This window comes from Pieris rapae, chromosome 1 (genome assembly GCF_905147795.1).
Source record: "Pieris rapae chromosome 1, ilPieRapa1.1, whole genome shotgun sequence".
NCBI classification, from domain to species: Eukaryota; Metazoa; Arthropoda; class Insecta; order Lepidoptera; family Pieridae; genus Pieris; species Pieris rapae.
In genome coordinates, this window is record NC_059509.1 from 8,165,432 (window position 1) to 8,179,889 (window position 14,458).

At 32.8% G+C, this 14,458-nt stretch overlaps 1 protein-coding gene across 3 annotated transcripts; it reads left to right on the forward strand.

Moving 5' to 3' along the window:
• The first annotated feature begins 997 nt into the window (after nt 1–997).
• On the forward strand, nt 998–13,896 carry LOC111003841 (DNA ligase 4). 3 transcript variants are annotated; one of them, XM_022274563.2, is made up of 14 exons: nt 998–1,150; nt 3,719–3,889; nt 4,267–4,576; nt 5,910–6,085; nt 6,208–6,381; nt 7,055–7,253; nt 7,557–7,770; nt 8,501–8,627; nt 8,955–9,069; nt 10,260–10,450; nt 10,879–11,016; nt 11,618–11,885; nt 12,256–12,527; nt 13,280–13,896. In XM_022274563.2, exons 2-14 carry the CDS (start codon nt 3,734–3,736, stop codon nt 13,586–13,588), a joined length of 2,649 nt encoding a protein of 882 aa, XP_022130255.2. In that variant the 5' UTR covers nt 998–1,150; nt 3,719–3,733; the 3' UTR covers nt 13,589–13,896. The 3 variants fall into 3 exon arrangements, with proteins under 3 accessions (XP_022130255.2, XP_022130254.2, XP_022130257.2); XM_022274562.2 differs by having other exon boundaries at nt 1,008–1,112; XM_022274565.2 differs by lacking the exon at nt 3,719–3,889 and having other exon boundaries at nt 1,011–2,685; nt 13,280–13,892.
• The last annotated feature ends 562 nt before the right edge of the window (nt 13,897–14,458 follow it).

The window sequence follows — 14,458 nt, forward strand, 5'->3', positions numbered from 1 at the left end:
ACCCAATGGGTATGTTAGTGTTTTCCATAATATCTTCAGGAGACCATTCCGTTGGTACTCCCCTAACCAAACCCATCCTTGTAATATTGAAAGTAGGGATAAAAGCTTTCATGTTGTTAGTTGGTAAGCAGTTTGAATTTATAAAGCTGTTTGCGTCTGTATATTTACTAAAAGTTAATGTCATTTTATTTCTGCCAATACGTTTTAAACTACCATCTACAATATTTTTAAACAGAAATTTTTTTAAAAATCTCCCGAATACAACTGGGTGTAAAACTGTGCTATCATCATCAGCAGACTGTACTTTCTGCACATGTACCACAAACGGGCCGTGGTCATTGGCATCGTAACTAGCTCTACCAATTTGTGTGGTGGGTTTAGAAGATATATCGGTGGAAAGAAGAGGCATTGTTGTCTTATTAGTGGAAGGACTAGATGGAGGCAAATTGTTGGTTGGTGGTGTCACAGTGGTCTCAGTAAATACATCTGTGCATTGACAGGAAGGACTGTCTGAGGGTTTAGAGTGTTCTGTAGTACTTTTGCGTTTTCTTTTATTGCAATGTTTGCAAACTTTATGTAAATTTTGTCTGTGACTGCGCTTCAGCTTCTTTTTGGAGGCCAAAGAACAGTCAGAATCCATACCGGATTCATTCGAAATGGTGATAAATGCAACCGCGGGGGGCGCCGTGCCCCCCGGGTCCGGAAGCTCGTTCATAAAACTCAGAAAAGCTTACCAAAACTCGAAGAAAGAAGAAGAAAAATATAAATAATAATACAAATTATAAATATATACAATATTTAACTATTCTGATCACTAAATTTTTAAAAATACTATTTTACAGAAAATTCAAGCAAAAATCACGCCCGCCAAATTCGAAGCTTCCCGCGTTTTTTTTTTTTTTTTTTTTTTTTTTTTTTTTTTTTTTTTTAATGCTATATTAAAGAATTTCTATAGTGTGTACACAGTTTTGTTGATCTGTCACAGTGTCATCTCTATAAAATATAAGTTTGACAGTTTAATATCATAAAATGATAGGGAATTTCATCCCCGCGCTATGCGAATAACAGAGAACATATTTTATAAAATTATAAAGCGTTAAAATATTAAGCAGGTACACAGGAACGTCTTCATCATTATTTTTAAGTTGTAGTAAATGTGAGGTATTTTATGCTCACTAGGTATTTTTTTAAGGACTTAGATTTTTTTTCGAAGGGTTGTTTTTGTAATTAAACATGGAAGACGAAAATGATGTCCAGGCTGTTGGTATTAGTAATAAAATGCAGCTAGAAACAGAATTGACTAGCAAGTTCTTAAGTGGGCAAATGTCATTTGCTGAGTATTCAAGTGAATGGTATAGTGGTGAAGATGAAGATGAACATGAAAATGAGGTAATCGTGACTAAGAATGAAGAGCCTCTACAATCTGTACCTACTGAGAAAAGACGTCGTAGGCTGACCCGTTTGACACCAGCCTTAGTTGGTCTAATGGGTGAAGCTAATTTACGGTTTGTTAGGGGTGATGTTGAGATGGCAGAAAAGATGTGTCATGAAATAATTAAGCAATTACCTACTGCATCTGAACCTTATCAAACTCTTGCCCAAATTTATGAACATGATGTTGAGAAGTCTTTGCAATTTTCACTATTAGCAGCACATTTATCACCAACTGACTCCAATGAATGGTTAAGATTAGCTGCTATATCTAACCAAAAGAATGATTTAAAACAAGAAATGATATGCTATACACAAGCTATTAAAGCTGATCCACATAATTTTGACATCCATATGAAAAGACTAGACTTGTTAAGTAAGTTAGAAGAAATGAAGTATCCTCTAAATACGTGGATAATTGCACGAGTTAAGTGCTATCATAAAATAGTTACATGTCTTCCACCAACTCAAGGTAAAATTATATTAAAATATGCTAGATTAGCTACTACACTTTATCATAATGGAAATGAAAAAGAAAAGGCCTATGCTGTTATGTTAGCTGCTTATAATAAATGTCCTACATTATTTACACTTGAGGATCTTAATATTTTTCTTGAACTTTTAATTTCTCAGAAAGAGTTTAAAAAATGCTTGGAAGTATTTGTAGCAAGTGTTGGAGTAGATATAGAAGCTGAAATACAGACAATTAGGAAATCTTCTAATGAAATTGAAGAGCAAACTAACTACATAAAATGTGCCATTCCCAATGATTTAGCTATTGACCTTAAATGTAAGTTATTAGTGTCATTTATTCATTTAGATGCTATAGATCTTGTACAGACATTACTTAATGATTTTTTAACAAATGATGTTGAAAAAGCTGGTGATTTGTATATGGATATTGAAGAAGCATTTTCTGCAGTAGGATATCATGAAATGGCAATGAAAGTATTGGAACCATTAGTTAAAACACCACACTTTGATCTTGGTGCAGTTTGGTTAAAATATGCTGATTGCCTTTTAAATTTAGGCAGACAAGAGGAGGCAGTCAGTGCTTTTTACAAGGTGTTAAAACATGCACCTCAGCATCCAGAAGCAAGAAGGAAGTTATTCCATATCTTAGAGAAAAAGGAACAAATTGAAGATGCCATTAATGTCCTTCAACAAGATTATAAATATGTTGTAAGTCCCACCCTTTTATATGAACAGTGTAAAGTGTTAAAGAAGTATAATATGACAGCAAAATACTTGGAAGTTGCAGAGTCCTTGTTATGCAGATCTGTTACTAAATACAGACATGAAGAGGAATTAAAGATAGCTTGTAAGCAAAAAGCTGGAGTAGAACAAATTCATGAATTCCGGACTATAAGGGGGGAAAATCCTTTTCATGAAAATGACTTGCACTTTGAAGATGAAAACTTCAAAATGACACCTGTTGAAGAATGGGATCTATTTAAAGAATTACTATTAATATCATTTAATTTAAAGCAATATACAACAATGCAAAGATTATGCTATAGTGCTTTAATTATAAAAAGTTTACAATCTCATAAAAGAAAAATAGAGTTCTATGCTTTGCAAGCCTGTCTTTTAAGCAAAGATTATGTGCATGCGTTTAGATTTATAAGAGACATTGCTCAAAGGAGTACAACAAATAGAACATGGAACCTATTGAGTCTGGTGCTTCACTCACTTGAAGACATGACTCATACAAAATATGTAACTAGGCTATTTCAGAAAGAAGAGCGTTGGGTAAAAAATCTTTTTTTGGGTAACAACTACTTATTATCTGGAAGATATCTGGTAGCCCTAAAATATTTTTTAGAGTACCATGAGCAGTTTAGAGAACCCATCTCTTCATTTTTAATTTCCATAACAATTTTATCTATGGCAGCTCAAAAAACATTTGATAAACACCATAACTTAATTCTACAAAGTGTTTCTTATATGCTGACTTATAAGCAGTTAAGAAAATGTGACCAAGAAGTGTATTATAACCTGGGAAGACTTTACCAAATGCTTAATATTAATAACTTAGCCATTGAATATTATGAAAAAGCGCTGGCCTGTAAGCCTATAGCTGTGTGCAACACACATGGAAACATAAATTTGAAAATGGAAACTGCATATAATTTGTATATATTATATAAGGATCATTCACCAGACATGGCTAGAAAAACTATGCTCCAGCATCTTGTTATTTAAATAAGTGTGGAAATGTAATTTATTATAATATTAAGGTTACTCTAAGCCAAACCACTAATTAATTTTACAATGTTTATTTTAGGATTACATATTAAACATGTTAATACCAGCAAACAATGTTTTATTTGGTGATTTTTGTGCAATCTTAGATTGTCTAAATAAAAAGAAGAAAAACAGGCATGAGCAAGATAGAATTTTGATCAATTTTGTAAACGAATTTCGAATAAATTCGGGGAAACTTATAAGCAATAAGGTAAGAATAAGTTGATTATCAAAATTAGCAAATTTGGGACTGCGTACTTACACTATATCAGCAATATTCTAGGAAATTGTAAAAAGGCCCAAAAATTGTCAAATTCATACTTTGACATCACTCCATAGGTACATATGGATTATACATAATATGCCTATTTAACAGCTGGTAATTTAGCTAAGTCGTTAAACTTAGAAAAATAATATAAAACAAACGATTAAAAGTTAATATGCAATAAGTATGTAGCACGTGTGTATGTATAAATGTGTAAGCAGTATTAACATACATTTAAAACTAAAAACTTACTGCTTAGGGCAGGACGTAAGGTGTAAGTACATACGCCATTCATTATGTTTATATTATTTATTTACTTCCAGAATGCAACATTCTTTCCCATATTAAGATTGTTGTTGCCGGATAAAGATCGTGAGAGAAATCCGTACAATTTAAAGGAAACAAAGCTCGGTGCTCTTTTAGTAAAAGTTTTATCACTCAATAAACGGTCACATGATGCTCAAGAACTGCTTAATTTCCGCTCAGTCCAAAACAATTTCCATGATAGTGATTTTGCTGGAATTGCCTTTTTAGTCTTAAAGAACAGAATACCTCAAAAAATAGGACATCTCACAATAGGTGACGTTAACGCACTACTTGATAAAATAGCATCAATTGTTGAAAATAAGGCACGTGAGTAATATTGTGCATTATTTATTTAAAAGATATTAAGGTGAGTGGGCGCAAAATTTTGAGACCAACTGAATTTTTGTATGACACTTGGAAACGCACTTAGATCGAAACTTTTTTTATATTTACTTACCCCGTGATCTTTTTTTGGGTAATGATGGAAAGTTAAGATTTTTCCTAAATTACTAAAAATTAAATTAGAGCCGTACTTTGATGTGATTTCGTAATTAAGAACAAATATTCCTTTTTGGCAGTCGCACCTATCTTTAAATTGTAATTAAATTTACAATACACGGGGTAGGTTTTAGGTAGGTTTGCTCAATTTCCGCAACTCGACTCGAATTTGGTCCGTTTTGCGTAAAATACACGGGGTAAGATCGAAATAGATTTTATGAAAAAATCACGACACAGAAATTATCCAAATTTACACACTCCCCGCACTCTGGGCGGCTAACTTTGACTATGGTATGGAACGTAAGAAACTCGCGGTTATAATATAAATGCCAGCACTCCAAAAAAATACATTAAAATTGGTGTTATAGACGATTTATTGTCTTACCCCATCTTTCCCCCACTTATTATACATAGGTATGTATACACTTGTTGCTACCAGTTTTCGTGCTGTCCCGCCCATGCGGCCAAATAATTCATACAATAGATTCAAAAGAAAGTGAAAATTCTTATACCCGTGGCCCATAAAAAAATTTAATCTAATCAAATCTTCACAATTATTTCTAATCTTTAATTTTATTTATTTCACACCACATTACACAAGACTTCATTACTGATATTGCTAACTTTTACTAATATTATTATTATTATTTTCTAATAAGTATTAATATTCTTTTGTTGCGACTGAGGCGCAAACTAGCTGCTGTGGTCTCTGGCAGAATGACCACCGCTCTGGAACATTCTGTTCCTCAGCATAATGCTAAGCCAGGGCCAATTACAGCCACAACACACACGCATTAATTACTTGAGACGAACCGAATGGGAAAAGAAATAAAAAAACTTTTATATATCTTTAATTATGTGTTTTATTTGATTTTATCTCTTTGATTATTGTTATTTTGTGTGTTTTTGTTTGTAATAAATGATATTATGTCTAAATCGAACGGACGGTAGTTCAACTTACCTAATGAATATGGAAAGAGCTTGGCCGAGATGTGTTAATAAGTCGAATATGCAAAAAAACTCACACATCATCGACAATAATTACCTAAAAGAATTCTTACGTATACCTACATTACAGATACATAGCTCTAACTGTAATTGCAATACAATCAATTATTTTGGGGTCTAAATACCTGATAAATATGTATTATTGATTTTTTAGATATTTTAGACGAGGCTTTCAGCTATGCAATAAAAAAATTAACAGCAGAACAACTGAAATGGTTCCTAAGGATAATACTGAAGGACTTAAAACTAGGTATGAGTGGACACCGAATCTTGGCAGCATTTCATCCGGACGCACCGGAATTGTATGAAAGCTGCAGTAATTTGAACAAAGTAGGTAGCGTTTTAGTTTTAGAACATTATGGATTATGAAAAATATATATCTAAAACCCAGTTTTATATATAACTTATTTTAAGGTGATCGCGAAATATATTTAATGTAGGTTTATTTGCAGGTATGTGAAGATCTTGGAGATGGTGACACTCGGCCGATAGAGCTAGGCGTGCAAGTTTTTTTCGCAGTTAGCCCCATGCTCTCCGAGAGGTTGGATGTCACTCGCATTGCGCAATTATTGGCTTCAGACAAGTTATATCAAGTTGAGGATAAGTTTGATGGCGAACGGTTTCAGGTGTATATTTTTATTGTTAACTACAATTGCGCTTTACAAAAACTTCTTTGTCAGCGAGAAATTATTTCTGCAATTTTGCTTCCTATCGCTCTGGGACAGTGGATAACTCGTTTATATATTAATTAAAAAAAGCGTGTATGTAATGTGTGACTTAGAAAATATTTATTTAATACAATCCTCACTAAGAACCCTTACTTTGTACAGTCCTTTAAAGCTGTTTGAGATAATAATATTACATCTTCGATTATGTTGTCTAGCAATCTAATGAGTAATTTCCTAATAAGTTGATAAGTACCTATCACTTTTCATTTTTCCTTAACACTCCATCAGTGCTCAGTCCCAATAATTATTGTTTTTCCGGGAAACGGCATGGCTTCCATAATCTACTAATAGGATTGGAAATAAAGTTTAGGTATAGACGATGTACCTACGTAGTTTGACCTAAATGTTACCCGTTGAATTGCCTTTTTAATGAAACTGGATGCAAACGAGAATAATTCTCAGCTTTTTAAGAATTGGTACGGTTTTTATTGAAACACCCTAAGTTGAATTGGTGAAACTCTTCAGTGGGCACCTTGTTCTAAATTGTTATTGCGCGGCAAAAATTTACTTAAAGAAGTTCACTTGTAAAACGACTCAGACATCTTGTAACCAAAAAAGAAAATAATTTCAGATGCATATGGAAAATGGAATATTTGAGTATTTTTCTAGAAAAGGGTTCAAGTATTCTAATAACTACGGTAAAACATATGATTCAAACGGATTATTGACTCCCCTTTTAAAAGAATGCTTCATACCAAGTGCTTCAAGTTTCATAATTGATGGAGAAATGATGGGTTGGCATAAAGAGTATCAATGTTTTGGTTCCAAAGGTAAAGAAATTGCTCTTGTTTTTGTACGCTTTTCATAAATTACGAACATGTCAATGAGAATTTCAAGAAAGTTGGGGTGGAAGTTGAATTTCAATCATTCACCTCCTGTTTACCATTATATACGAGAATAAGTCGATGCCAAATGACTAGATAATTTTATCATTTTAGGCATTAGTATTAAGGTTATTTAGTACATAAGTAACAATTTTTTTTCGTTTATCGCATAATTCTAAACGAATAATGTTCGACTTACGACAGAAGCCCCGAAAACAGTGCAATTTCTTCTTTCGATCCTTTTTTTAGGAATGGCGTTTGATGTAAAGAAAATAACTGAGAACGCGAGATTCCGACCATGCTTCTGCGTGTTTGACATTCTTTATTACAATGGCATGACATTGATTGGTCCGGCTGACAAGGGCGGTAAAACTTTGAAAGAAAGACTAGAGATTCTTGATTCTCTGTTTATGGATATACCGGGTGTTATAATGCATAGTAAAAGACAGATTGTCAAAGATAGGTAAGAAATCATGCAAATGAACGAGACACATTTGATGATAATAGTTTAGCAGGAAATTATTTAACTATCGATAAAAAATACCGTAGCAGCCGCATAATAGATTAGTGTACAATAAATAAAAATGTAATGTTTTATTAGGCACTACAAACGAGGTGAGTATTTAATTAAATAGTGGGCGTTAAAGCGATGCCTGCTTGTACAATCTTTCAAACTTTGCACTATATATTCTTATTAATTTATAAGTTACAGTAGCGGGCATAAATAATAATCTTGCCCAGGCCAATTCAGTCACCGCCCATCTCTGTTGACGCTAGCCATTAACGCAAGAGATAGGTACATATGTAAGTTAAAAGACGTGTGCGCAAAGACAAATGCGCGCTCAAAAACAAAACCATCACAACGCATTTCGCATTTGAACTAATTAATGTTTAGTCCCATCCCGACCAACCATAATTTGAAATAGAAAAGGCTTGCCAAAAAGCACGAAAAGATGGACAAAGAAATTTTTGCCATACTATTGTAAAAAATTCTAATTCCTTCGACATTTTTTTTTATTATTGGTGTAATTATACTTTTTTTTTTGCGCATTTTTCGCAAATTTTTGCCATACAATATAACATTCCTTTTATAATTTATGGTGTAACATTTTCAAGTTTAAAGTTTCAGTTGATTTGGTGAATAGTATTCGAACGGACGACATTTAAAATATTATTTTTTCTATTATTTTCAGCGTTGATGTGCTTAATGCTTTGAACAAAGCGATAGAAAACCAAGACGAAGGTATCGTTGTAAAGGACTTCAATTCATATTATATAGCCAATCGTAGGAATGTAGGCTGGTATAAAGTTAAACCCGAGGTAAATTCTACTTAATGTGTTACAATTTAAAAGATTGTTTTTATTATTTAACCATAGGCTATATCAAATGACTAAATAAAAAGTAAGCAATGATGTGTGGATGTGTGTTAACGACAACTGCTGCTTAAATTTTAAACGCATTACGCAGCAAAATGGCGGCGCTTCCTTCCTTCTTTCATCCTTCGGCTATTCTAGTGGTAGGTATTGTTTGTAATTTTGGATATTAAGGATACATCGAAACTGCAACTCCAAATTGTTTCCCCCGTTGTTATCATTAGTTTTTTAGTGCACCCGTGTGGTTTTTAAAAATATTCACTATTCTCGCAGTACACGGAAGGAACAATGACAGATTTAGACCTAGTTGTTATTGGAGCGGATGAAGCAGAGAACAAGAGGCAAGGTCGCGCCAAGAGCTTTCACGTCGCTTGTTTAGATCGCTCCGGTAAGTTGTGTATTATAGGTACCTAAGGCCTTCACCCAATAATGGGGTTCCTACAAATTATATTATTTAAGTATCTAAAATCTAACCAAGCTAGCTAATAATACAATAAAATAATGTAATAGTAAATATTATCTAGTAGTAAATATGATATATATAGTAGCAAATATTATATAAGTAGTATATTAATAACAATAAATAAATAAGAAGAAGAAGAAGTAGGAAATAAAAAGGCTTTTTTATTTTTATTTATTTATTTAATGCGTGTTGGGATACTTTGGGTGCATTACCACATTGTGAAGACGGCCGTCCGCGATATTTCGGAACTGTTACGCACTACTCTCAGGCTATCGAGATTAGAGCGTAACTAAAAAGTCTACCTAAAAGGCTGGCAACGGACTTTCCAGCCTAATGGTGTTGCAGATCCACCACTAGGGTGGTGTTCTACACTTGAAGTGATCTGACTGCTTGCTTATAAGTATTTATTTATATTTTTTCAGACACAACATACATGCATGGCAAAATTAAATAGTTTTAATATTAAAAACGGTTTTTGATGTTTTTTTTGGATCTCGTCTATTTGATCCTGTTTGGGATGAATCTATATATGGGATATAGATTCTTCCCAATGTAGATTGAAATAACTAAACCTTCTTGTGAACACTCTATTCACAAGTAAAGCAACGTGATAGTTATGGGCAAGATAAACGCATTTTAAATAACTGGCGACTTGTTTTCGTACAGTGTTAAACAGAATTTGTCTTGTCTCTTAAAAGCCCTTCTAAGTTTTGGTATAAAGCATATTCCTCCATACAACTAGTATTGCAAAGATCTTTTATTTTATATATATAGATATTTTACGTAAAACATACTGTATTTGTATAAAAAGAGCAATTGATTGAGCGTGCAACTTTCATCCCTGATGTAGTAGGTTCGATTCCCGGTGCTACAATGAATTTATCCATCGTTGTGAGCTTTTAACACTCTAATACGATGAGCAAAGCATGTGTAGGTCATATTATGCCGATGGATCTGTGGCTAAGACCACTCAGTGCTAGGGATTAGCTGGATTTAAAATAAAAATCCTAACGCTTATAGCTTTTAACCTTGACAAAAACGTCGTTTTTGACTAGCGTTTGTATAATTACTTAATAACCTTTGAATTATTAGTACAATAGCTTAATATCGTTTAGGAGAGGAGCAGCGGTGGGTATCAGTGGGCCTTGTAGCCTCGGGATTGACGTTTGAAGAGCGAGAGCAACTCTGTGTGCTTTTAGAACAACATTGGAAACCCGCCAAAAAAGTACCTCCACCTTCCTCGTTGTACTTTAATAAACTTAAACCGGATTTCTGGATCATGCCCGAAGTTTCCATTGTATTAGAGGTGATAGACAATTTCATAAAATAAAATTGATCTAAAAAGGCTTATTATAATTAAGTAATTGACATATAAACGAGATGAATTTTAGCCTAGGTAAAGTTTTACCTGAAATAATTAAACTACTTGTAATGCATTTTGTTGACGTTTTTGTAATTCAGAGTCGATACAATTTCATATAGTTTTTGGCGCACTTTTTTTGCTTAAAATTAACGTTTGGTTTTCATAATTGTAGATACTTACATTATATAGTAAATCTCTATACAAAAATTATAAATCTTCAATACTTTAAGTTTACTAGTTTTTCATATGATTATATATTTGTATTCTCTGCAGTTCATTACCATATATATACGCGTTAACGAGCATAATATCTACATATCTTTTTAGTTTATTTTTAACCTGTAAATCGTTTTAATATTTTCTTTGCTAAGGTAAGAGCGACGGAACTAGTTCGCAGCAGTAGTTCAGGCACAGATTATACATTGCGTTTCCCTCGGGTCATGAAAATCCGCAGGGACAAACCCGTGAAGGACGTTCTTACTTTAGAGGAGTTCCAGAAACTTGTAGCGGTAAAGCATTTGGAAACCGTATTTTCTTATAACTCATATAAATCAGCGATTAGATTTCCAAGCAAATCTGCTAAATTTCAGTGTTATTTATTTATTCACAATTTTTTCAAGTGGAACATAGGCTACAGTTCAAGTTAAATCAAAATCGGTCTTCTTTTTGAGAGATGGTATCTACTTTATGAAATAACTATTATAATAAAGCTGCTGTTACATAAACTTGACAGGAATTTTAAGTCATTTAAATTTTTTCTCAAATTTTTTATATTATCCGTTAAGTCCAACTGGATTAATTATTTTAAGGGCCTGTTTCACAATGTATGAATATAGTATCAAATAGCTATGCAACATATAAATAAACAAATAAATGAATAAACACATACATTATTCGAAAGATAAAAGTTCCAAATAAGATACTTTGCGTTTCATGAGTCATGAAACGCAAAAATACTGTTTATCCTACCAATAAGTAATAAATAGCTTATTTGGAACTTATATGGACATTATGAAACAGTACCTTAGTATTGTATAGTTAAATTGCAGTGTAATTTATTTAATAGTAGTTTAGTATCATTCAGTTTAGGTAATATTCATTTAACTTTAGGAGAGAAATGCAGTTGTAAAATTAAGTACGAAGAGAATAAGTGAAAATCAGATTGACGAAGTCGTAATTAAAGCACGTAAAACGCGAACACAAAAAATTATACAAGTTGCTGAAAAGTTTCGCACTAAACCAATTGATGGCGTTAATGTCGTTTCAAAAGCGTTAGATGGCAGGGAAATATGCATTCTCTCTGATGACGAGGATTTTAAGAAGATCGATCTGATTAAAATTGTGGAGTCGCACGGTGGAAAGCATGTTGAAAATCCGGGTGAGTGTCAACTTCTCTGTCATTGTTTTCTTTTTGTACTTATAGTTTTTCTTTTTTAATATGCGGCCGTTTGGAGGGGAGTCTTTGATTTTATTATTTGGTGATTACGTCAACGGTAATTATATACTTTTTTACATATACTATCCACATATTGTCTATGCTCGAAAACGAAATGCATTTTTGAGGATTCTAACAAAAAAATTATACGTTTCTGTACTTTTATTTTTGTTTGAGTTCCTTACTTATGCTGACAAGAGTAAAAGTCGACAGTGTGTGCCAGGCACAGAAGGCTGATCACCTACTTGCCAGTGAAGTGCTACTAGTTTTTATTAATTTACATGCTTGAGGGTAATAATTCAATTATTTACAGGTCCAAAAACTTGGTGTTGTGTTGTAGGAACATTAACATTTCGGGTTCGGAAATTAATAGAAACTGAAAAATTCGATATAATTAGTACATCGTGGTTGCGATCTCTTCCTGAATCCGAAGAACCATGTTCCCTCTCACCATTAGACATGTTGTCAATCAAACATTTAACTAGAATAAAGCTTAGTCTTGATTATGATGAATTTGGAGACAACTATAGAGACCAAATAAATGAAGAAACGTTGAAGAAATGTTTGAAGAAAATGGACAATTCGGTAAGCTTAGCTATGTAATGGTAATCTAGTGAGCACCAGAGACCATAAATTTGGTTGAGACTAGTATTGTCAGCGACCGAATCTTAGCGAGGATTCGATCACCAGCTTCACCAATGAGCGCATTTAACACTCGCCCGCACGATGAAGGAAAATATCGCGAGGAAACCGGCTTTACCCCCAATAAGTCGACATGTGTCAGACACAAAAGGCTTATCACCTACTTGAGCACATTATCATATTTATAGAATTAATTATCTTATTATAAAAAAAATTATCGCGAAACAGATACAGAAATCTGAGGCCCAGACTTAAAGGTTTAAACAATATTGCGTCAGTGAAATTTCAACACTTTTACCTTCTTCTATATGTTAAAATAAAATAATAAGTATGTTGTTACATTTAGAAATGTAAATCTTATCGCCCATGTGCTTTATTTTTTTATAAAATTGTATCCCCCCTCCGCTCCATTTATGCACTGAGATGTAGTGATTATCGTGAGGTCTTGCGTTTGAACCCCGTAGATAGAAATTGTGCAAATGTCTGGACAGTTAAAATTTTTATACAACAGAATCAGAGATGTTTTCTCCTGCTCTTACAGTACAAATTTTATCATAATTATCGCAATTATATATAAGCAAATTATAAATTCATGTTGTTATAAATTATTGACCCTGCAACAGAGTTTTGCTTATTAGTGATATTTATTGATGTGTCTGTATCACTATATGTCTCACAATAATTTTTTTTTTTAGGATCCAATATATCTTACAGCGTCTGAAATGTTATACATTGACGAACAGTTATTTGGCGAACATAACCCGTTCTCGTTCTTACGGAAATGTACATTACATTTTGTCGAATATTCAATACATTCTACATTAGCAAAAATGTATGGCGCAACAATTTGTGTTATTAACGAGAATCCTACTCATATCGTAATCCGTAGAGGAAAAAGATATGAATTGGGTCACCTTTCTTCAAAAATTGTTTATGAGGACTGGCTGGATAATTGCTTTAAAGAAAAGAAATTTATTACTGAAAGCGAATTCATATTCAAGTAGAGAGACATTTATTATCTGTAGTCAATATTATTGCTTAAAGCAAAGAGACTTTTAGGATCAAACACTCTGGATTTCTACACTTGCTGCACGTAGAGTTTAAAAAAATGTAACTAAATAAAATATTTGTAATAAGTTTGACATTTATATATTGACATATAAATTAATTATTGCTTTTACGTATCAGGATTTATTAAATTTCTACAGTATAAACTTAATCAATATCAAGCTACTAAAGTTTTGGTGATATAAATAAAGTATGTTCATATTTGTATTATATGACATTATAAAAGTACTTAATATAACATTTGTATGCCTATTTATATGTGTCGGATTGTGGGGATTTTTATAATTAATGTATCTAATTGTACTACTATCGTAGCAAATAAACGATTTCATTTCATAAAGATAATGGTTTATTATTTTTTAACGACAGTACCCAGTTACATTGTCACATATATATATACCCAGAACGCACCATAAACGTAAATACAACTACAACGACGAATGCTTAATTTTATTCTGATATCATGTAAGTATTTTAACAGTAGGTAAGAATATAATGATATTAAGAACAGTCTAACATCGACCAGCGAATTTAACACTTATTTGTGCAGCTATAGTTACAACATAATTTTGAGCATGAGAAATAGTATCTATAAACGTATTTATTTATAGTAGGTACGGCTGCGTTAAACGCTTTAATCAAATGCAATGGTTCGTAAAATGAAAGCAAAGTGCCCGTAAAGAAAACCGATACGTTAACAGAGTGATCATTGTATAACTATTCGAACGATACGGTCCATCAGCTCACGATTAAAGCCACAATAACATCTTGTTTCAAACCTGGTTTTATTTAGTACCAAACAGCGA

What these genes read in the sequence shown, in the direction of transcription:
- LOC111003841 (XM_022274565.2), top strand. Translation starts at nt 1,234, where the DNA reads ATGGAAGACGAAAATGATGTCCAGGCTGTTGGTATTAGTAATAAAATG. An exon ending in AATTGTTGAAAATAAGGCAC is followed by an intron (nt 4,577 to 5,909) that starts GTGAGTAATATT and finishes TTGATTTTTTAG; the next exon opens with ATATTTTAGACGAGGCTTTC. An exon ending in AAGTTTCCATTGTATTAGAG is followed by an intron (nt 10,451 to 10,878) that starts GTGATAGACAAT and finishes TTCTTTGCTAAG; the next exon opens with GTAAGAGCGACGGAACTAGT.